This window comes from Elephantulus edwardii, unplaced genomic scaffold (assembly GCF_000299155.1).
Source record: "Elephantulus edwardii isolate Elephantulus edwardi_28Jun2011 unplaced genomic scaffold, EleEdw1.0 scaffold00047, whole genome shotgun sequence".
Taxonomy (NCBI): Eukaryota; Metazoa; Chordata; class Mammalia; order Macroscelidea; family Macroscelididae; genus Elephantulus; species Elephantulus edwardii.
The window spans coordinates 19710845-19734783 of record NW_006399797.1 but is presented as its reverse complement, the minus strand read 5'-3'; the positions used below and the strand labels follow the sequence as shown (position 1 = coordinate 19734783).

The 23939-nt window shown below is 38.5% G+C and overlaps 1 protein-coding gene across 3 annotated transcripts in view; it reads right to left on the bottom strand.

Moving 5' to 3' along the window:
* LOC102847706 (leucine-rich repeat-containing G-protein coupled receptor 5-like) overlaps nucleotides 1-23939 on the bottom strand; it is a 224564-nt gene that overhangs the window by 43466 nt on the left and 157159 nt on the right. For all 3 annotated transcript variants that reach the window (XM_006886088.1, XM_006886089.1, XM_006886090.1), the window contains exon 4: nucleotides 23148-23219. In XM_006886088.1, the coding sequence (XP_006886150.1) occupies nucleotides 23148-23219 (72 nt within the window). The remainder of the gene's footprint in view (nucleotides 1-23147; nucleotides 23220-23939) is intronic.

Here is a 23939-nt window from a genome sequence, read left to right as displayed (position 1 = left end):
TGGATATTGTGTTCCACATAGAGTTTAAAAAATAGAGAGATAGGACATATCCTTGACACACACCCTTCCCAATTTTGAACCATGCAGTGTTTCCTTGCTCTGTTCTAATGACTGCTTCCTGGTCCAGGCATAAGTTTCAAATAAGCACAATCAAGTGTTCTGGGATTATTATAAGAAAATCATTCAAGAAGCTGGAGTATGTGAAAAGAATGAGGCATTGGGATTGGAGGAAGACAACCTGCATAATGCAGATGACAGAACCTTGCTTACTGAAAGTGAAGAGGATTTGAAACACTTGTGCAGAAGATCAAAGACTAGCTTTCCATATGAGTTACACTCAACACTGAAAAAATAAAAATCCTAACCACTGGGCCAATAGGCAGCATCATGATAGAAAACGGAAACTGTCACCTATTTTATCTTTCTTAGATTCACAATCAACACACTTGGTACAGTAATCAAGAAATAAAAAGATGTGTTGCATTGGGAAAATATGCAGTCAAAGGCCTCTCCACAGTGCTGAAGAGCAAGAAGGTCAGTTTAAAGACTAAGGTGCACCTGATCAAAGACAGGTTCTTTTAAATTACTTCCTATGCATCTGAAAGCTGGACAATGAATAAGCATGGCAGAAAAAGAATCAATGCTTTTGAGTTTTGGTTAGTGTACTAAATATCCTATGGACTACCAAAAGAATAAACATGTCTGTCTTGGAGAAAGCACAACTAGAGTGCTCCTTGGAGGCAAGGATGATGAAACATCATCTTACATACTCTGGGACTGTTGTTAAGAGCGACTTGTTTTTGGAAAAGGATATAATGCTGGGAAATGTGAAGAGAGGAAGACCACTAACAAGATAGATTGACACAGTGACCATAATAATAGGCTCAAGCATATCCAGGATGATGATTATGCAAAATAGGACAAAGTTCAAATCTATGAAATGTAGATGACTCGATGGCCTCTAAAATCACCACTACTACCCAACAAAATTACTGGGAATTAGTTAATAATTTGTGTTTGGCATAGTTAAACTATAGAAGGGTGAGAAACTCTACCAAAGGGAATATAAATTTTGCCTTGGTCAACAGGTGGTTATAAGGAGTAGGAGATTGTCAATGAATTTAAATTTTGTTTTGTTTTGTTTAAATTTATTATTAATTTCAGTAAAAATTTACAGAGACTTGGGATTTCCATTCATTCATTGTTACACTTTTCTCCCTCCCAACCCTCTCCCCCAGTACACTACCCTCTTGGAAGAGTAAAAGAAAAATTCTTTCATTGTTTTACAAACCCTCCCTCAGGTCCACTCCACCATGTAGCCTTTGCTCTGGACTCCTGTCATGACAAAAATACCCAATCACATATCCCTTTTAAACAGTTTTCTCCCTCATCTGTTTCAATGCAGTATACATTATTGAAGCCATCTTTCTTAGCCTCTCCCCAAACCCAAGGCCAGTCCTGTTTTACAACAGTGGCACCATGCAGTATTTGTCCTTTTGTGACTGAGATACTTCACTCAGCATAATGTCCTCCAGGGTCACCTATTTTGAATAAAGTTACATGAGTTCCTTGTTTTTCAATGCAGTGTAGTATTCCATTGTGTGAATATACCATTTGTTTGTTGATGGGTGAATTTAAATTTTGAGAAATTCAAGTTAATTTTGCATCCTTTATAACAAATAATTAAGGGAGGCTTGCATTGGAAATAATATATAATGAAGGGATCCATCTTATTATTTAATATTCAGTTTAATTGTTACCCCCAAAGGATAAATAGATTATTTTGATATATTACTGAATGTAACATTTTTATTCCAAAGGCAGAGAAAGGCTGTGGCATGTGAGAAATTTCACATCATCAGAGACAATTACTAGCAGAGATCTTGGTATTTAAGCACTCATAGGAAATGTCATTGAAGCAGCAGAAAACATGCACAGAATTACACACAGCAAAATAAGACACAAACAATGGGAATGGTCTCACCTGCTTTCAGACAAGTGAAACATCTTAATTATAATATTGAAGTGCAATCTCAAGATAACAATCTCAGAAAAAGTCATTACTATATAAGAAATGGCACCCAATTTTTCCTCCATAGATATGTTATAATTTTTACCAAATTAATGCTTAAGAAAAACTTTTGTTTTAAGAATGGCTAGAAAATGAACATTGCACTGAAATAGGTGAAGGTAAGATCAGTCTGAAAGGAATGGGTGATTAGACATTGCGTGTATTGCAATTAGCAATTTGGAACAGGCATGCATTACAGACTGAATGGGAGGTGGGCAGTGCAGAAAATATGTATGAATAAATGGGAAAACCACACAATTAAAAAATAAATGTGTAAGACGTAGAGCAGGGCAAGTTGCCCTCCCCTCCCAAGGAGGAGTGAACTCCAGCCAAGGCAAGTCTTCCTGCAGCCCAGGACCAGAAAAGACTTCTGGAAAGGGAGTTCCCCTCCTTTCCCTTGGAGCAGGGAGCTCCCAAACAAAGTTGATTCTTCCCACCAGCTCCAGGACCAGACAGGACTTTCGACAAGGCAAGTTGCCCTCCTCTCTGTTGGAACAAGGGGCTCCCCAGCTAATGCAAGTCTTCCTGCTAGCTCCAGGACTAGAAAGGACTTTAGGCAGGGTATACTCTGCCTCGGAAGAAGACATCAGTATCTGCGAACACTAACCACAGAGATTGAGGAGGAAAGGATCCCAGGCAATACTCCTGAGACTTTCCAAGATTCCCTCAGAGGCTTTGTGAGCTCAGGAGAGAAATAGCTGCCCCACCAAATCCACTATACATCATGCCAAAGATGCAGCAGGCAGGATCAAGTGCTATGGAAAAATGCCTTCTCATAAAAAGGACGATCAGATCAAGGATCTGATGAATCTCAAAGAAAAAGGTAGAAGAACTATGTCAATGTGGAGTTCCAAGAATTGAAAAAGTTACAAATGCTGTAAGAAAGGGTTGAAACCATAGGGAAAGAGCAACAAGAAAAAAAATCATCACAAGGCTGATAGGATACAACCACCATAGTACTTGGTACAATAGCAAAATATGGAAATATAATCTGAAATATCAAGACCAAAATGGCAGAAATTTTCAACATCTTGGAGGACTAAAAGAGCAGAATACAAGAAATGGAACAGAGAATCAATCAGTGAGATAGAACGTAAGAACTTCAATGAGAACTTACAAGAAGAAAAAAGAGAAGACAGAGGAAAATGAAGAAAACATTAGAATCATGTAAGATGCCATTAAACAAAACAACATGTATATGGTTGGAATTATAGAACAAAACAAACTGTGGTGAAAATTGTGGGAGATGCATTAGAAGGAAACTTTCCAGGTATTATGAAAAGTGAGGAAATACATATTCAAGAAAGTTAGAGAATGTCAAACAAACTAAAGACCCCACAATAAAAACATCAAGACATATTTTTGTCAAATTCTCCAAAATCAAAGACAAAGACAGAAAACTAAAACCAGGAAGAGAAAAACAAAGAGCTACCTACACAGGAGAACCTATTAGATTATGCTCCAACTTCTCAGCAGAAACCATGTGATAGAGATGGCTGAAAGAAAACAATTGTCAGCCTAAAGTCCTGTATTCAGCAAAGCTCTCTTCATCAAGTATGAAACAAATAAGGTCATTTTCAGAAAATCAGAAACCGAAGGAATTCATGAAAACAAGAACAACTCAACAAGAAATACTAAAGGAACTCCTCACACAGAGACTGCAGAGGAAAGGAGATGGACAGGAAAAAAGAATACAGCAATAAATCCTGGCCTATCAATAATCATACTCAAAGTGAATGACTAAAACATACCAATTAAGAGAAAAAGAGCAGCAGAATGAATCAAGAACAAAAACAAAACAAAACAAAACAAAAAAAAGAATGAATCAAGAACAAAGCCCATCAATATGCTGCCTACAAGAGATCCATCTGAAAAAAGAGGGAAAAGATTAAAAATAAAAAAGTGGAAAAATATACTAAGCAAATGACATACAAAAGAAAGTTCAGGTTGAAAACTCACTTAAGAAATAAGAAAGGTCTCTATATAATGATTAAAAGCACAATAACTCAAGAGGACATAGCTTTAATTAACATATATGCATATAATGATATACCTGCAAAATACATAAAGCAACTGTTAATAGACTTAAAGAAAAAACACCACCACAATAGAAGTACCTGACTTCAACATACCACTCTCACCAAAAGACAGGTCAACCAAAAGAAATGCAACAAAGATGCAGAAGAATTAAAACTACACAATCAGCCAACTTGACCTCAGAGACTTATTCAGAGCACTTCACCCATTAAAACCTCAATTTACTTCCTCCTCAAGTGTGCATGGTGCATTCTCCAGAACTGATCATATATTAGGACACAAAGCAAGCTTCAACAAATTTTAGAAAACCCAAACAAACATTAAAATATTACAAAGTCTCTTCTCAGACCACAATGCCATAAGATAGAATTTAACAAGAGAATAAAGGAAAAAAGCACTACTGGATTATGTTGTTGTTTTTGTTCTTATTGTTTATTGCCATCTAGTAGAGCATGACTCATAGCCTGTGAACAAAAGACTGAACCCTGTTCTATAATTATCATCATTTCGCTATGTTCATAGAGTTTCTAGAGTCATGTGGTTTAGGAAGTAGATGCCACTCCTGCTTCCAAACTTGAATCACTCTGGGAGCTTCAGCAAACACTGCCCACGAAAGGTAATCATTATGGTGTTTGACACACCTATGGCACAGTGTTCAGCACCACAGCAACTCCAAGTTACTTCAGAACAGTAAACAGACCACTGCTACACCACTTAAAAAATGTTCATTCCAAAATCAATTAACACCAGGCCTGAGGGCCCTACATCCCTTTAAATGCAAGGCCTCCCCAGGAGGTGCTGGTTGACTGTAAACCAAGAGACTTCCAGCCCACAGCTCATTGTTAGCTAAACCCGGCAAATTCAATCTGCTGGCATCAATTGTGGGAAAAAAATAGCCACACAACAACCACATGTGACCCTAATGAAGACCATCTTCTAGAAATCTTTTGAGAAACCATCTTCCAGAGTCAAACCAAGTCACAAGAGCCTTTAAGATGCAGATGGAGCCCAGCACTACAGCATTTTCAAAGCACTGGATTACAGAAGAAATAAAAAAGCTTCTCATAGAAGAATGAAAAAAAAAGAATGAAAATGAAAATATATCATCTCAAAACCTCTGGGATAAAGCTCAGGCAGTCCTCAGAGGGCAGTTCATAGCAAAAAGCAAACATAAAACATAAAAAATGAACATAAAACAAAAAATGAAGAGTCATTTCACTCCCTGATCTCAAAGCCTACTACACAGCCTTAGTAATAAAAAAAAGAAAATATGATAGTGGTATAAAACAGACACAGAGATCAGTGGAATAGAATTGAGAATCCATAAATCAACCCATCAAACTACAGTTAACTGATATCTGACCAGATAACAAATAAAAAAGAAGAAAGGAGCAAAATAAACTATTTAACCCCTCCACCAAATAGAAAAAGAGCACATGCTAATCCCACAGCCTCTAGAAAAAAGGAAATTATAATGATAAAGGCTAAACTCATTGGGAGAGAAAACACAAAAATGATTGAAACCATCAACAAAACTAGGATTTGGGTCTTCAAAAGCATTAATAAAAATAGACTAATCATTGGTAAACTTAGCAAAAGAAAATAAAGACACAAATAACTTGAATAAGAAATCAAAGAGGTGAGATCACAACTGAACCTACCAAAATGAAACAAGTAATATTAGAATATTATGAAAAACTATATTCTAATAAATTTGAAAACCTAGAGAAAATTGCAAGAATAAACTTAGGACAAATTTCTAGGAACATTCACCTTACTCAAATCAGCACAGGCAGAAATGGAACATTTGAACAGACCCATCACAATAGAAGAAATTGAGCAGGTCATAAAAAGACTCCCCCCACCAAAAAATGTCTTGACTCAGAAGGCTTCACAAGTGAATTCTATGAAACATCACAAATTATATGAAACATTCAGAAGTGAACTATTTTAGATTCTATAAAATTATTTAAAATCAAAACAGAAACGGATCACTCCCAGAGCCATTCTATGAAGCAAGCATTACCCTAATACCAATATTAGGCAAAGTCATCACCAAAAAAGAAAACTACAGACCAATACCTTTCATGAACATAAATATAAAAATCCTGAAAAAAAAAATCCTGGCCAGTAGAAAACAAAAAATGCAGGAAGAGTCATCTCACTCCCTGACCTCAAAACCGACCACATAGCCTTAGTAATAAAAAAAAAAATGATGTTGGTACAAAAACATACACATAGATCAGTGGAACAGAATTGAGAATCCATACATTAACCCATCAACCTACAGTCAACTGATATCTGGCCAGGTAATAAAACTCATCAAATGGGGAAATGCTAACCTTTTTAACAGATGGTTCTGGCAAACCTGGACATTTACTTGTAGAAAATGGAAACAGGATCCACACCTCACAATATGAGCAAAAACCAACTCAAGGGAATAAAAGCTAAAACCATTAAGATAATAAGAAACAAAATGGGAAGAAATTTGGAAACTCTACTCTATGGCATAAATAGGTCTGTCAGAGTGCACATAACCTGGAGAGGATAATATCAACAAATGATACCTCTTAAAATCAGATCCCTGTGTGCAACAAAATTTTTCTCCAATAGGGAGAAAAGAAAGTCACAGATTGGGAAAAATACTTGCCATTAAAATTTCAGACAATGTTCTCATAATTAAAATTTAGAAAATACTACAGAGCCTCCACAAGAAAAAGACTGATCCCAAAATCAAAGTGGGAAAAAGACATGAAAAGACGCTTTACAAGAGGAGAGCATGGCCACAAAAGACACGAGGAAATGTTCAAAATCACTTGCAATCAGACAAATGCATAACAAAACAACAATGAGATACCATATCAACTCAACAACAGTAGCAAAGTCTAACACAGCAAACTATAAATGTTGGAGAAGATAGGGAGAGATTAGAATTTGAATGCACTGCCAGTGGGACTGTAAAATAGTACAACAGCTATGAAAGGCAGCTTGGCATTTCTTTAAGAAGTTGAGGCTAGAAATCCCATGTGTCCCAGTTATACCACTTCTAGGAATATATCCCTAGGCAAGTAGATTTGAGAAATGAATAGATATTTGCATAGCAGCATTATCCACAATAGCAAGAAAATGGAAACGGTCCAAATGTCCATCAATAAACAAATGGATTGGGAAACTATGGCACACCCACACAATGGAATACTATGCAGATTTAAGGAACAATGACTTAATAAAATACTATATAACATGGGAGAGTCTAGACAGCATTATGCTGAGTGAACTAACTCAATCTCAGAAGGACAAATACAGTGTGAGATCACCCTTATGAAAATTGGAGGATAACAGAGCAACATAAGTATAAATGTTCAAAAGAGGAAGTGTAGGGGTGCTCTGGTGGCCTAGTGGCAAGAAGCTGTACTGCAATCCCAGAGGAACATGGTTCGAATCCACCAGATGCTCTGCAGGAGAAGGAGGCGCAATATCCTCCTGTACCAGTCAGATCTGATTTGATGGTACACGCACACAAAATAACAAAAAATAAAAAAAAGAGGAAGTGTAAGGGGTGTAGAAAAGAGGAAGGGGAAAAGTCACTAGGATAGAAGAGATTGATAGGCAGGAAGTAGTCAAGAATGGGAAAGCTTCAATGGGGGCTTAAAAAGATGGGGTATAATAGGCATTGATTAATGGTAATAAACAGTATGAACATATATAATGCATATGAATAATTGCATAAAACACAGTATATATATGAAACATGATGTACATGAATAATTGTTGCTGTTGTTGTTGTTGTTGTTATGTGCCGTCGAGTAGCTTGCAACTCATAGCGACCCTATGTACCACATCCCTAAACTCTGTTCTGTCCTGTGCCAATCGCACCGTCTCTGATACACCCATCCCGATTATCCCAGTCACTGAATCAATCCACCTCATAGAGGGCCTTCCCCTCCTGCACTGTCCCTCCACCCTACCAAGCATGATGTCCCTCTCTAAGGACCTGTCCCTCCTTACAACATATCCAAAATATGTTAGACGGAGCCTTAGAATCCTTGCCTCCAAGGAACAGCCCGGTTTGACCCTTTCCAGGATGAATGTTTGTTTTCCTAGCAGTCCATGGTACCCTCAATACTCTTCTCCAGCACCACAGCTCAAAGGCATCAATTCTCCTTCTATCCTCCTTAGTCCTTGTCCAACTCTCTGATGCATAACAAGTGATAGCAAAGGCCATGGCCTGTATCAGATGCATCTTAGTCTCCAAAGAGACACCATTGCTCTTCAGTACTTTGGAGAGGTCCCTAAGAGCAGACTTTCCCATGGCAATATGTCTTCTAATTTCCTGGCTACTGGTGCTGAGAGTGTTGACTGTGGAGCCAAGCAAACTGAAGCTGTGAACAATCTCAATCTCTTCACCATCCATCCTGATGCTGCCAATTGGCCCAGTGGTGAGAATCTTTGTCTTCTTGACATTGAGCCTCAATCCATGTTGGAGGCTGCAGTCCTTGACATTCTGCAGAAGCGCTTCAGGTCCTCCTCAGTTTCAGCAAGCAGGGTTGTGTCATCCGCATATTGCAGATTGTTGATAGATCTTCCACCAATCTTGACCCTACATTTCTCCTCATAGAGCCCAGCCTCCCGGATAATCTGTTCTGCATACAGGTTAAAAAGGAATGGTGACAGGACACATCCTTGGAATACGCCCTTCCCAATTTTGAGCCACGCAGTGTTCCCTTGCTTTGTTCTGATGACTGCTTCTTGGTCCAAGTATAGGTTTCTCATTAGCATGATCAAGTGTTCTGGTATTCCCATTCTTCTCAGAGTCAGCCACAGTTTGTTATGATCCACACAGTCAAATTCCTTTTCATAGTCCGTGAAACACAAATATACATTTCTCTGGTATTCCCTGCTTTCAGCTAAGATCCATCTAACATTAGCTACAATATCCCTAGTACCACGACCTCTTCTAAACCCAGCCTGGACTTATGGCAGTTCTCTGCTGATGTGTTGTTCTAGTCATTTTTTTATAATCTTCAGTAGAATCTTGCTTGTATAATGTATTATTTGAATAATTGTATGAAAAATTCTTAAAAAATATATATAGTGCATATAGATCACAGATGATCTACAACCAACTACACAATGGGCATATGCACTCGATAGGAATATTAAGATGCAAGTTTTAAGACTGTCATTCATTTATTAGGACATGTGGTAACCCGAGGGTTACTTTTCCACATCTAGAAGAGAGTTACAACACATCAGAGATGAGTCATGGAATGAAATGAGAAAACGTATATAAAATTGTTTTGCTCACAATTAAGCACTCTACAAATAACAGGCTCTATTATTTGAGGAAAACAGCTCTGGTACATTTCATGTAGCACTGTTAACCAAAAGGTTTGAATCCACCTTGAAACTGTGGTTTGAATTCATTAGTGCCTCCGAGGGAGAAAGATGGGCGTTCTCCTCCCATAAAGATATACAGCCTCAGAAACCCAGTAGAAAGGGTTCCTTTGAATTGGAATTGACTTAACAGCAGTTGTCACCACTTGAGGAAATTCTTCACAATTAGGAAGAAATACAATCATCTTTTCCTTTTAAAAATGGTATTGATTCTTCCTAATATTTCTCAACATTTTAAAATCCCTTTATGGAACATCACCATTTTTCTGGCAAAAAAGGCTAGCAGAACTGCTAAGTGTACATTTCTTAATATAGATGTATAGTAGCTACATAGCATGTTTCAACGAGTTTTAGAATAAGGCTTTCATCACAGAGACAAGAAGATGCACCTTGCTTCTGTGTGAGGCCAACAAACGAATAAGCAATGTGTAAAAAGGCTGGGATGACATCATATGTTGTTAGAAGAGATTTTTCACAAGAATGAGCCTCTGAGATGCTACTTAAGAAGTCTACAACTGATGAGAAATGATTTCATTCTAACTTTGGGAAAATGTTGAAAGAAGTGTAAAGGAGGAGTTTGGGATGAAAGGACTCCATAATTATTGCCACTGAAGTAGCTTGTCTTTCCATGAAACCTAGAATTGATTTTTTCACTATTGGGACCTAATCAAGACCAAAGTTCTGACTTGAAGGCTATGAGCTTTGTTTGAAGGTGAACATTGCTTCTGATGTTGTTGTTTGCCGTTGAGTCGGAACTAACAGCTTACCCTCCAGCAGGTTTTCAAAAGTGTTAATTTCGCTGGAGAAGATTGCCCATCCTCTTCTCACAGAGCAGCAGGTGGCTTCAAATCATGTGCCTTTGGGATTCCAGTGCAACTTCTTACCAGTAGGCTACCAGATCCCTATTGCAATGTGAAGGATGCATCCTTGGAAAGTAAGCAATTGAGGCAGTGGTCAGGGTTGGATAATAGTATGAGAATGGAAAGAAGTGATCTCAGATATTAAATAGGTGGGCCTCAAAAAATGTGGTGACCAAAGAAGCTGTGTTAATGAAGTGTTCTGGCCTGGGAAATTGTGTGTGTGTGTGTGGGGGGGAGGGCAGAGAAGAGAGATGGAAATTATTCAAGAACAGAGAAGAACACTGCCCAATATTATGTAAAATAAGAAGAAAACAGAGCTGCATGCTCACTTTAATACCATTGCTTTCCAAGTGGTGAAGAGCTAAGGACAAGGCAAAACAAACTTTCGGTTCACTAATACCTACCATCCAGCTTCTTACTTTTCTCTCTCCTGATATTTTTCCAAACGTTTTCCCAAATAAAGGGTTAAGTGTGCATGTGTGTTAAAACATTTTGCCCCAAGGGATTTTTTTTTACAAAAAATAATTTCGTAAAGGAATTTTTTAAAATGGCATTATTGTAGGGATTAGAGACTCTATGAGCTCACTCTTGCTCTTGTTGTTCTAAAAAAATGGCCCTTTATATAGATCTTGTATGTGATACCTTGTTTGTATCACACAAACTTGTATCTTTGTTTCAAAGTGTCTTTGATGAGCCATTAACCGCAAGGAAGAAAGCGTCAGTCAAAAGATAAGCCATTGATCTTGGCTAATTCCATATCTGGGAGGACTGTAACTATGTCAATTATTAACATGAATGGCTCAAAGAAAAGAAAAAGCCCAAAGTGTTAAGAAAGTCACAGCTGCAGGTACAAGAGTTTATAGAGATTCTTTCAATAAACAGTATTGTGCACTGTGGCTTTTCATGACTGAAATAGGAATTTTATATTCTGCTAAATATTTTTCTTTCAAAAATTTTAAGGAAATGGCTAACTTACATATACATGATTCACTTTTGTGATCCATTTTGAACAATTTATGAACAGTAGAAATACCAGAGGTTTAGTTTATTATAAAATTTTAAGAAACTAAAGCATAATCAATTATTTCATTATCCTTGCCCCAACACAAAAATCTTATCACTCCAAGCATAGATACAAAACAAAAGGTAATTAAATTCTTTGTTAAGTCAAATTTTACTGCTTTGAAATTTTACTACACTAGAATCTGTGAATTATAGAAATGGAATTTGTCACAAGATCACTATAATAGTACTTGTCAGGGTAGACTTTTATTTATATTGACTCATGTAGACCAAATTCATATTGTTCTAGGAATTCATCATCATAATATCAGAATCTGTTTTCTCTATTTTGAAAATATCTGTAAAATGACCACAATGTTTTAATGACATTTCCCATATCTTAGAAAGTTATATATACACTTTCATGTAAACACAGTGATTATTACTTGGATGGGAACTTTCTGCTTTTGTTCTTCCACTCTCTAGCTCAGGTATTTGAAAATTTATGATGAAAAGAAAAAAAAAGTTATTTTCTGAGAAAAGGTAAACAAAATTTCTACTTCTTTAATTTGAGGAGAGAGAAAGTCTGTAGGTTCTTTGAAATGCATTAATTTAGAGAATCCTCAGGTGACTTGACAGGCAAGTTGCTGCCTGCAAAGTTTTTTAAAGTGCCTTTAAAGAGTGGATTAGTGGTAAGGGTTATGCTGCCAGCCCAAAGAAGGAGAGTTCAAATCCACCAGATGCCCCTTGGGAGAAAGATGGGCAACCAACTCCTGTGTCATTTACTGCCTCTGAAAACCCACTGGAATGTCAGCTATAAATTTGTTCTGACTTGACTGTACATAGTAACTGTGAGTGCAAGACTTGAACTAGTAAGAGATTTCCAAGTCAGCTTATTTGCATAAAGTAGCTCAATTCCTCAGAGGCCAACTTCTGTGAATTTTGTAACAGGGAGATAATCTACAGAAAAGAAACATGAAGGCTTTCTTTCTTTTTTTCCCCCCTATAGGAAACAAAGACTTTGCCCAGTCCTCTTTTTTGGCCAGAGGTATTATTAGTGTCCTGGACACCCTGGAGGTTTGAAATTTAGGAGTAATTTTTGAATCTTCCCTTGTCTTCCAGCCAATCATTCACCAAGTTCACTACATTTTATCTACATCTCTGAGACTCCATTTCCACTGTCTGGTTAAGTCTCTTATCTCTTCACACCTGCATTGCTGCAACAGCCTCTTAGCTGGTCCTTGTGCCTTTGATCTCTTATCTCTTCAATTAATCCTGTTGGTTGCTGCCAGATTAATCTTTCTAAAACTGTGCTTTGTGTCATTCTGTTGTTACAACCTACAGTCCTTCCCCATTACCATTCCTTTCAAACTTAGACTTACCATTCTGAGATTTAAAGCCCTTCATCTACTTTATCTCTAGCCAAACTTTTATTTCTCTGTGCCATTCAAGTCCCTTTTAGGATTCTTTCCCACAGTATTTCTCACCTTGTGCTCATGAGCACCTTCTCTACCCCCAGTCAATCTATCCGAGTGCATCAGCCCTCTAAAACAGATACCATGGTTCTTCTCTGAGTCCTGCTCCAAGAGCAGGCTAGTCTCAGCTAAGATAGTGGGAAAGCTAATTTTGGTGATGAATCAAATTGAAAACCATGTTGGAAACACTAGGATACAATATTTAGCCCAGGAAAGGCAGATGTATGCCAAAGCTGGGGTACAGAGACAGGAGCTGATTTGCAGTCAGGGAAATGAGTCACTACAGAGGAGAACAACTTGTTATGAACTGTTGTCTAAGCATCATTTAGAGTTTCAGAATTTCATTCAGGTCAACAAGAATTTCTTAAGTTTTTTCTAGGTTCTAAGGAGTGCTGGTGGCACAGTGCATAATCTAAACAAAAGGGTAGTAGTTCAAATCTCCTAGCTGTGGCACATGAGAAAATTTATTCATCTTAGAAACCTGATCAATGGTCAATGTGAATTGGACTCAACATGATGACAGTGGGTTTTGTTGGGTTCTATGCACAGCTTACTGAGACGAAACAGTAAACAAGAGAACATAGTCAAACTCCTATGGGACATGTTTTCTAATTGTTAATCAGATATCAAATAAGTAGTAAAATGAACTGTGGTGTGCAGAAAAATACATGGTAGAGAACCTAATTTAGATTTGATTTTTCTTTGGGATTCAGATCTGGATTCCAAGTTATATGACATCTCTACTCAGTTGTTCCAAATATTCCAGAAACAGTAATAATAAGACTTGTCATGAATTTATTTGTGCCTTCCAAAATGTGACCACTTGGCTAGGGCATAATTTATGTTCTTCACCTGATGAGAGAAGAAAGGAGAGAGAAGCAAACAGAAAGGAAAGGATTTAACACAGATAGGATTATGCCTTCTGCTTAAAACCCTCCATTGGATTCTCACTGTGGCTCTTACAAAAAAGACTAAAATCCTTGCATTGTCCCAAATAATGCTCATGTCATTATTTTACTTCCGATCTCATAAAATCAGTGTTATTTTTGAGGTTTTTATTTGCTGTGACTGTCATTTTTATGGTTTATCATAGAATTGACAAAAACTTGATTAAGACTCTATCCCCCTATGACTCACTCAACTTTTAGCCAATCAAGAGACACATTTATAAGGTGATACACCAGGAGGTACCCATTCCTTGTTATGCTATGGCATGTTATGTTATGTACTGCGTGTTATGCGTGGATGTTTTTGTTAGGAGTCAGAATCAACTCATAGCTGACCCTCTAGTGGGTTTTCAGAGACTGAATTGCATGGGAAAGAGAATGCCAATTTTTCTTTCATGGAGAAGCTGTTGAATTCGGACTGCCTGACTTTGGGTTGTCAGTGCAACTCTTTATCACTAGGTCACCAGAGTTCCTCACTCATTCTTTAAAACTACCAATCATACACGACCAAAAGGGCAGCGTTTGCCGGGTAGAAAACACAGAACTCAGAAGGGATCGAAGGAAGAAGGAGAAGAAGCATCGCAGAGAGGAAGTGAGAATTGTTCTGTTACAATGTGGGGACTGTAATCAATGTCACAAAACAAAACAAATATATGACTGGTTGCACGGAAAAGCAATTATTTAAAAAAAAAAGAAAGTGAACTGGGGGAGGGGGAGGGAGAAAAATGTGCAACAACAAAAGAATGAAAATCAAACTTTTCCTGTAAACTTCATTAAAATCACAATGAAAATAAAAATATTTAAAAAAATTTATTCTGTAAGCATTCATTCAAAGCATGCGTGCGTGCGTGCACACACACCTCACATAAAGTATTTACTTTTTTTTATAAACAACACATACAATGCCAAAGATCATGCTCCAATCTTAGCCTATTTTTATTTTATGCTTGTTTACTTACAGGTTTGTACACATTGTTTTCCACACTGATCTTTCCCATTTCTTCTACCCACCTCTCCCTTTACTCATCAAATTGTGTGACCTAATGAATATGCCATCACCCCGCCCATCCTCATCCCTCTCTTTCTACCTTCCCCCTGCCCCCCCATACACACTTTGCTAGTTATCTTTCTATTTCTAAAATAAAGGTCATATACATTTCTACAATAATGGTCTTATACAGTATTTGTCTTTATGGGACTGGTTAGTTGACTTAGCATAATGCTCTCCAGTCCCTCCCTTAGCCTATCCACCCCCCCCCCCCAATAAACACTAGGTATAAAGGCCCTTGCCTCTAGAAACAGTTTCCCTGTAATATGCACAACAATAGCAACAGCAACAATACTTAAACTGAAGGGAGCCAAACCCCTGCTCCTCATAAGAATTCAATGAGTGCTGATTTGCACATGATTCTGTGAAATTAACTCTCAATACTGCAATGGACTAAGCCAATGTACTCCCCTGGAACTTCTAAGCCCATCTCCATTTCAAAACAAAGCCCATAGGCCTGCATCTTAGTGAAAAATGAAAAGAAACATCAAAATTCAGCTGTATGTTTTTATTCCAAAGTCTTGTTCTTTCTTTCCAGAGACTGGGTGGAAAATGTGACCAATACTAAAAGCATTGCCTTTCAAAAAAAACCCATTTAATCCTTTAACCTTATCCTCTCAGTTACCTCATGTTCTCGTTGTCTGCCTACGCCTCTTTGTTTTGTATGACTCCCTTCCCAATCTGTATTCTGGGTCTGAAACTCAATAAGTTTTGGACATTAGTGGTTCTAAGCTCTTTTACTTTCTGTCCCACACTGTGAGATCTATTGCTTCCTCCTTATCTATGTCTCATGGTCACTTTCTTTTTTAACCACTACCCACAAAGTCCTACTGGAGCTATTAGCATCCCTCAGAGCTCCGAGGTGGGATTTGTCATTCTGAAGCTGATTTCACAGTGAGATGCATTGGCTGCCTAGGCTCAAGGCAGGAATAACATCAAAAGGCAAATTGCATTATGAAAGTCTGCTGCCAGAGACCTCTCCAAAGTGCTGGAGAGCAACATGTCACTCTAGAGACTAAGGTGTGCCTGAAACAGGTTGTGCTCTTTGCAATCACTTGCTATGTATCCCCCCAAGCTGGTCAATGACCAAAGATGTCAGAAGAAGAATTGTTATCTTTGAGTTGTGGTGCAGGAGAAGAGTATTGAACATACCATGGACTACCAAAGGAACTAATAAGTCTGTCCTGGAGAGGTTGAAACCAGACTACCCCTTGGAGGCAAGGATTTTGAGACTCTATCTCATATACTTTGGGAATGTAGCCAGGAGAGACCAGTCTTTGGAGAAGGATAGCATGCTTGGGAGGGTCGAGGTACAGTACAGGAGGGGAAGACCCTGGATGAGATGGATTGACACAATTACTTCTCAGGATAGAGCAGGCTCTAAAGCTATTGTGCATAGGGTCACTATGAGGGATAGTCGACTAGATAGTCCATAACAACAACAAACACTGACAACTTGGTTTTAATTTACAGTTTTGTACTTTGGTGTAGTTAATACCCAGGGAGGTGGGCTGCTAAGGAAAAAGACAGTTCTCTCTGGTGGTTCAAATTCACCATTTGACTCTGTGGGAGTAAGGAGAATAATTTCCTTCCTTGTGATTTACAGCCTCGGAAACCCATTTTTTTGGGGGGGGGACACACGGGGTCAGCTATCAATTGGTCTGAATTCTATGGCAAGTTGAGTTGATGCTAAAGAGAACTATTAGTTTATTGGGGAATTAAAGTAAAAAAAAGAGACACCCCCCCCCCCAACCAAACAAAGAAAACTCAAAACCCCAGATGCGGTCGAGTTGATTTTGGCTTGTGGTGATTCTTGGTGCTGCAGAGTAGAGCTGTGCCTCATGGGGCTTTCAAGGCTGTGACTTTTGGAAACAGACCACCAGGCCTAGCTTAGAACCTCCTCTAGGTATATTTGTTTTGCCAATCTTTTGATTAATAAAACATTTAATGTTTGTGTCACCCACAGAATGCCTAAACTGAGGAATAGAGAAAACAATAAACACATGTCTAATTATCCATTTATTCCCTGCTTACTAACCAATTAGCTTGTGATTATGCGTATTTCATAATTAACTTTGTCATGAGTTGGAGTTGACCATTAATCCCAGGTCAAGAAAGAACAAGTACAGACTTGGAATGAAAACAACTGTGTATTAAAAAATAAATACCTTGGTTAACAAATATGGACAAATATGAATATGTAATTTGCTTTGTTCATCTGAACTTCACTAATGACAGCGAGGTACTTGGACTTAATTCGTGCCTATCAAGAAGTGATCCCCCACCCCCACCATTCTAAGTCCACTGGTGTCTAGTCTTCCATTTCATTGTAACCTTATGGGACACCTGAGGCTGTAAATCCTTACAGGAGCAGACTGCCTTATCTTTCTCCTGTGGAGCGGCTGGTGGATTTAAATCTCCAAGACCCCCCCCCCCCCTTTTCAAGCATGTGTTTAACCCACTGCACCATCAGGGCAGAAGCATCAGTTTTTCATAGATCAATTTTTAAACCATTATACAAAGGTGTAAGGGTATGGGAGTGGTTAAGTCTTGAATTCCCATCAAATCACTGCAATCTGATCCTAGTCTTCAAATGACCATAATACCAAAAGATTCTTGCTGAAATACAACTCACTGTGAATTCTGATTACATTTCCTATTCCTTTCCAAAAAAACAGAGAGGAAATTAAGTTATATTTAATTATGTTACAAAAAACCCACTTTGTGTCCAGGCAGTCATTACCCTATCAGAAGCCAAATGCGGGTAGTGTACAGGGTCAAGCTGTGGTCTGATGGGCTCTGGCATGTGGGCTTTGGCCTCTTATTCTTTAGTAAGACAATTTGTAAGCATCAGGAGAGAGTTAAAAGAACACAAGTGTACCTATGTGTTTTCATTATGGACAAAACAAGATACCTTTTGTTTATGTGAAGTAAGTGGAAAATTATGTTCCTTGAAACATTAAGAACAATTTGTTTCTTCCTTATAGCAATGTTACCAATTTCAATATATCAACTTTCTTAAACTTTACACAATGAAGCCAAGTCTTTGTGGGTGGAGCAATGTGTACCAGAGTTATCCACTTAAGTAGTTGGAAACCTTTTTTTTTTGGTTTGTAGACCATTCTGTTAGTGTGACAGGGCATTAACGTTAATTTATCAAATGTAATGTGTGTTCTTTCTCTTTGTTATGCTCCATGGGAGAAGGATGGGCAATCTCCCCTCCTGGGATTTTCTACCTCTGAAAACTTGAACAGTTAGCTATGAACAGATTCTGACTGAAGGGCACACACAACAACCAACAGCAATGTGTATTTAAATTGCATGAGGATTTTCTTAAAATGGAGAATTTCAAGTGAAGTCCCAAATTGTGCTTGTCTCAAGTGATACTGTGGTTGCTGGGCCAGGAACCAAAGAGGTGGTATCTGAACTATATCTGCTTCAGACTAGTAGGTATGAGATATTCTTGAACACAAATACTCCAATATTTAACTTTTACCTCAAATTGAAAGCATATTAGTTATTAGAATGAAAAATGTGGACTTTGCTGTTCTAGAGGATACAAAGAGAGTTCAGGACATCAATCTGTAGATATCATTTTTCCTCCCTATTCACCTAAAAAAAAACCTATGTAATTAAACCAGGCACAAACATTGATGCTTTGTTCCCATCTCAGAAATTCTGATTTTATGTGGGCTGAGAGGGGTAATCTTGACTTCAGAACTGTTTAGAAGATTGTCAGGGAGCTCTGGTAGCATAGTCATAGGCAACTGAGCTGCTAATCCAAAGGCTGTGCCCTTTTGGTGGTTCGAATCTACTAGCAGGTCCACAGAAAAATATGGACGATCTGCTTTTGTGTGATATACAGCCTAAGAAATGGAATGGAGTGTCTCACTGGGAATTTATAAGGCCTGATAAGTATAGGGAATCTCTCTCTCTCTCTCTCTCACACACACACCCTCTATACAGTGTGTAGGATATCTTAGAGAGTGAATATGTAATATAATGAGTATGTTCCACTATTAAGTTAATGAAATTTGTATGCAAGTCAAACAGTTAAGCACGGTTCTGATTTAATATTAGGCTGTAAAATACTGATCTAATATTGTTGTATAACAAAGATTCAGAATTGATCCACAGCTGACCCTCGGGCAGGTTTTCAGAGGCAGTTAATTGCACGAGCGGAGAATGCCCATCTTTCTCCAGGGGAGCTGCTGGTGGTCCCAAACTGTGTGCCTCCAGGATTGCAGCACAGCAAGTTTTTATGCATTAAAAAAGATGAAAGAAACCTTTTAAGATACACGAAAACATGTTTAACACAGTAACAATAATGATGTTTTGATATACTTCCAAATAAAGATCGCTCTTACTCATTGCTGTCGAGTCAGAATCTGTTCACAGCTGAACCTCCAGCAAGTGTTTGGAGGCTGTAAACTGCATGGGAGAAGATTGCTCATCCTTCTCCCATGGAGCCCCTGGTGGATTTGAACTGCCAGAGAAGCATGGCCTTTCAGTTAGCACACAAATACCTGTGGATGGACTCTGTCACCAGAGCTCCCTATTTGCAAATTAGTGCTTGTTATTACCTCAAACTTTCAGTTTTATGGTGTTGATTCATAACTAAGAGCCTTATGTAAATTATAAGTGAGAAATCTATAAGCAGGGAACTGTCTGCACAAGGAAAATAATTAAGTGATGAAAGAGTGTGTGAACTCAAGAGTGGGTCGTGGAGGGAGAACAATCATGTCAAAGGCTAAAGGCCAAGTGAAGAGCTAAGTGTTTACTCTAGTCCAAGAAGACTTTGGTTTCTTAGCAGAAGACTCCAAGGTGTTGTCAGTATGGATAAGACAGCCTCTCCCTCCTCATTAATACTGCAGATCGGAGGTAGCATGCAGGCTAGAGTAAGCCATAGAAAATGAATGGGGAATGAAAAAGATATGCATGAGTGCTATGACCATTTGATTTATGTTCTTGTTGTTGTTGTTGTTAGTGCCAGTAAGTTGCTTGCGACTCACAGCGACCCTATATACAACAGCCCTGAACCCTGCTCTATCCTGTGCTAATCTTATTGTCTCTGGCACACCTACTCTCATTACCCCAGTCACTGAATCAATCCATCTCATTGAGGGTCTTCCTCTCCTGCGCTGTCCCTCCACCCTCCCAAACATGATGTCCCTCTCCAAGTACTGGTCCCTCCTTGCAATATGCCCAAAGCATGTCTGGTTTCACCCTCTCTAGGTTGAACCTGCTTGTTCTCCTAGCAGTCCATCATATACTCAAAACTCCTCTCCAGCACCACAGCTCAAAGATTTATAACTTTTTTTAAGAACTGCTTAAAAGAGAACAGGAAAAATGCCATTAAAGTAATTCTGATATATGCATAAACTTTAAAGGGGGTCACTGTAGCCTATTGCTCCAACATGGCCTGGTTATATATCTCAGAGTAGAGGGCTTTTTTCAGTTAGTACAAAGAAAGGCAGTGTCTGAGTGGTGACTACTAAGCCTATGTTTATAATACCTTATAAGCCTGAATTCATGTATCACAGTAGCAGAAAAAAAATATAATAAAAATGGCATAGTAGCCCACATTGTCAAGATTTCACACCTGGCCCAGTCTGGACAAAGGGGCCCCTGACAAACATGACTTACCCTGCCGACACAATACACTGTGCACTGGGGCTGGCTCTATCTAGATACCTCTGCTTAGATATGATAAGTGTCATACTAGAAAGTTAACTCTTGGCCTTGCCACAGGGAACACATATTTTAAAGGTCTCAAAATGCAATTGCTTTTGTGAACCAGAAACCAAAGGCAAGAGACACCTGCTGAACAGTGAATGTCCAGACCATAAGAAACTAAATCTGAACACCTTTATCAGAGAGGCACCGCCCAGTGGGAATGAACAAAAGATTCATGGTTTTCCTTTTCTCAAAGAGTTTGCGGCTGTGTGTGTTCTGTTTGTGATCTTCTTTCAGCTGATAATGGCTTTTGGTTACAAACTTTTTATCATTCTATCTTCTGCCTGCCTCCCAGCTGTTTAAAGTTCCTATTGGCCACTGCCATCATCTCGATTTCAAATCTCTGTGCCCTTGCACAAACAACCCAACTGGAGGTTGTTTGGCTTCTCCGGATGCTGCTGCTTTCCTTCAGGAAAGAACTTGTGCAACAAAGGAGAAGCAATGTTGCCATGCCATTAAGAAGCTCCTGTAAATGTAACATACCCATCCATGCCACAAAGGGCCCTTGTGGCCTGTTTTTATCTATGGACTGGTGAAAGCCTAGGAAGTCACTTTGTTTGACTAGAGTAAAAAGCTTAAGATGATCTCAAGCATAGATTTTCTTTCATTAACAAGACAGCCCCCCCCCCCCCGCTAAAAAAAAGATCAAAGGAAGAAAGCATAATCTCCAAATCTCATGTTCCTCCTTCTCTTGTGTCACCTCAGGAAAAGGCATTCATCATTACTAACCAGTGATTCTTTACAATGATTTCCAGCTCGAGTTTGCAATATTCATTGGTGATTTAATTTTTTTTTAAATGAACTTTGCTGTCTCTTATTCAATAAAAACAAGTGTTTTGTTTGATAGCTGAGGATCTCTGATTTAAGGAAACTCAGGGCTCATATTACACATACTGGGAAATCATGCAACCTATTGTAAGCCTTTACAATACATTCCAATTAGGTGTACATTTACTGACCATAAATGCACATAGTTTGTAAGGTCAACACTGGAAACATGTGCTTACAACTCAAGCTTTAAAACATCTAGCTGGTAAGCAGGTACATTTTGTGAAGAAGAGCTAATTTTCAGTTATTGACATTTAAAAGTCAATGACGGGGTGGGGGGGGCAGGAGGGGAAGTCCCTGTCACAATGGAATAATTGTGGATTCAGAGCAGGGGACACTTGCAGCACATCTGGATATGGATATGTGTGTGTCTACTTGTGTGTACTGGCATGCTTGTCTGTGTGTCAGGGAATGTCTGTACTGTGGTATATGAGTTTGAATGTGGTAGTATGTTTGCATTTAATGTATATGGTGTTACATGTGTTTGTGGTAGCATGTTTGACTGTGCTTAATGTGTCTGTGTGTGGTGCGCATGCCCACGTATAGTATGTGTGTCTGATATATGGTTTGTGAACCTGTGATGATGTGTGTAGTTTTGCATGTACATGTCTTTCTGTAGTGATTGAAAAGCTCTTGGTTTCTAGACCAGGGTAATTACACTTCAAGATATACCAGTAGATTTTGGGTAACTGACTTAAAGGTTTATGATATATGATATACTGCTGGGAGCGTGGCTCACCTAAAAGGTAAGAAGCTATGCAGCCAACCCAAAGGCAATTGGTTTGAATCCATCTGCTGCTCCATGGGGGATATATGGCAAATCTCTTCCCATGTGATTTCTAGCCTCTGAAACCCTCTAGAGGGTCAATTCTGACTCAATAGCAATGAGTTATTGTGATCTACCTACCTACCTACCTTCTCTCTCTGATGGCATAATGGGAGCTCTTATGCTGCAAACCCAAAGGCATACAGCTCAAATCTACCAGATGCTCTGGGGAAGAAAGGCAATCTCCTCCAGTGCAATTGATAGGCTCTTAAAACCTGGTGGAGGGTCAGCTAGGAGTCACTTCTGACTTGGTGGCACCCAATGATGGCACAGTCTGTAGGGTGTTGAACTGCTAACCCAAAGGTTTGAATCCACCAGCAGCTCCTCAGAAGAAAGACGGGCAATCTCCTCCCATGCAACTTAAAGCCCTGGAAATCTTCTGAAGGGTCAGCTATGAATTGGTTCTGACTGTACAGCAATGAATTTGACACATGGCTTCAAAACGAAAATCTTTATTTGACTTAGTAAAATTGACGACAAGGATGCCCACACAATCTCAAAACAGAAGAACTGGGAGATGCTAAGATAACAAAATTATGACCTTGATTTTTTTTATCCTTTTCATGCATTATTCTCAATATAAATTCAGGAAATTTTGGGGAAGTGATTATGGGAAAGTATTGTGAGGGCTGTGGTGTGTGTGTCTGCTTGTGTCTGACCAGATTTTGGGAGTAGATGTTTTGTCCTGAGAAACCAACATAAATAAGAGATATTGACTATAGTTGCTCTAATTATATCTTTACCTTGAAACCCCAAACTCATGGTTTGATGAGAATGAAAAGAATTGTCGCTTCAATGGAAACACTTATTCAACATTTATTCAAATATGACTTTCAGCTGAGGAAAGTGGTCCTCTGGGCATTTAAGGGCTCCTTGCCAAAGTGATCCTACAAATATTTTGTGATTTTAACTGTACTTACAGAGACTGAAGGCTTCGCAAATTCTGGAGTGCTTCCGTGGGTACTTGTCTTAGCTGATTATTCTGTAGCATACTGCACGTTAAAACAAACAGACAGGGAAAATATTAAAGAAAATGAAAAATGATAAACAGTAATGAATCATAGCAGCACTGGGTACTACTCTGGGTGTCCATTAGGTAAACAACATGGAACCTACTGGGTTTCCTCAAGTTGCCTGGTGAGCAACAGATAATTAAAAAGTCAAATAAGATGCAAATTTCAAGGCAAGTGAAAAGTATGATAAAGAGGAAAAAATACTGTAATGGAAGAGGGACTAACAAAGAGTAATTTTATGTATATGAAGTTATAAGAAAACCAATATAAAATAAGAATTAAATTTTTAAATTTATATATACATGTATAAATATAAATAGATATAGAAATAGAAATAAATACACACATGTGTATATACACACATATAAAGATATTCAGAGAAGGCTTGTCTGAGGAGGTCATATTTGAATAGAGTTCAGAATGGAATCAGAGAGCAAGCCATGTGACTAGCTAGGCAATGTACAGAGGAGAGGGAAGAGCAAATGCAAAGGCCGTGAGGTCAAAACTTAGTTATCTTGTTAGAGGAGAATAAGAGTATAATATAAGGGGAGCTCTGGTGGCCTAGTGGTAAGGAGCTGCAACTACAATCCCAGAGGCGCACAGTTCAAATCCACCAGATGCTCTGCCGGGGAAGGAGGGACAATCTCCTCCTGTACCAGTCAGATCTGATTTGACGGTACACTCACACAAAAATAATAA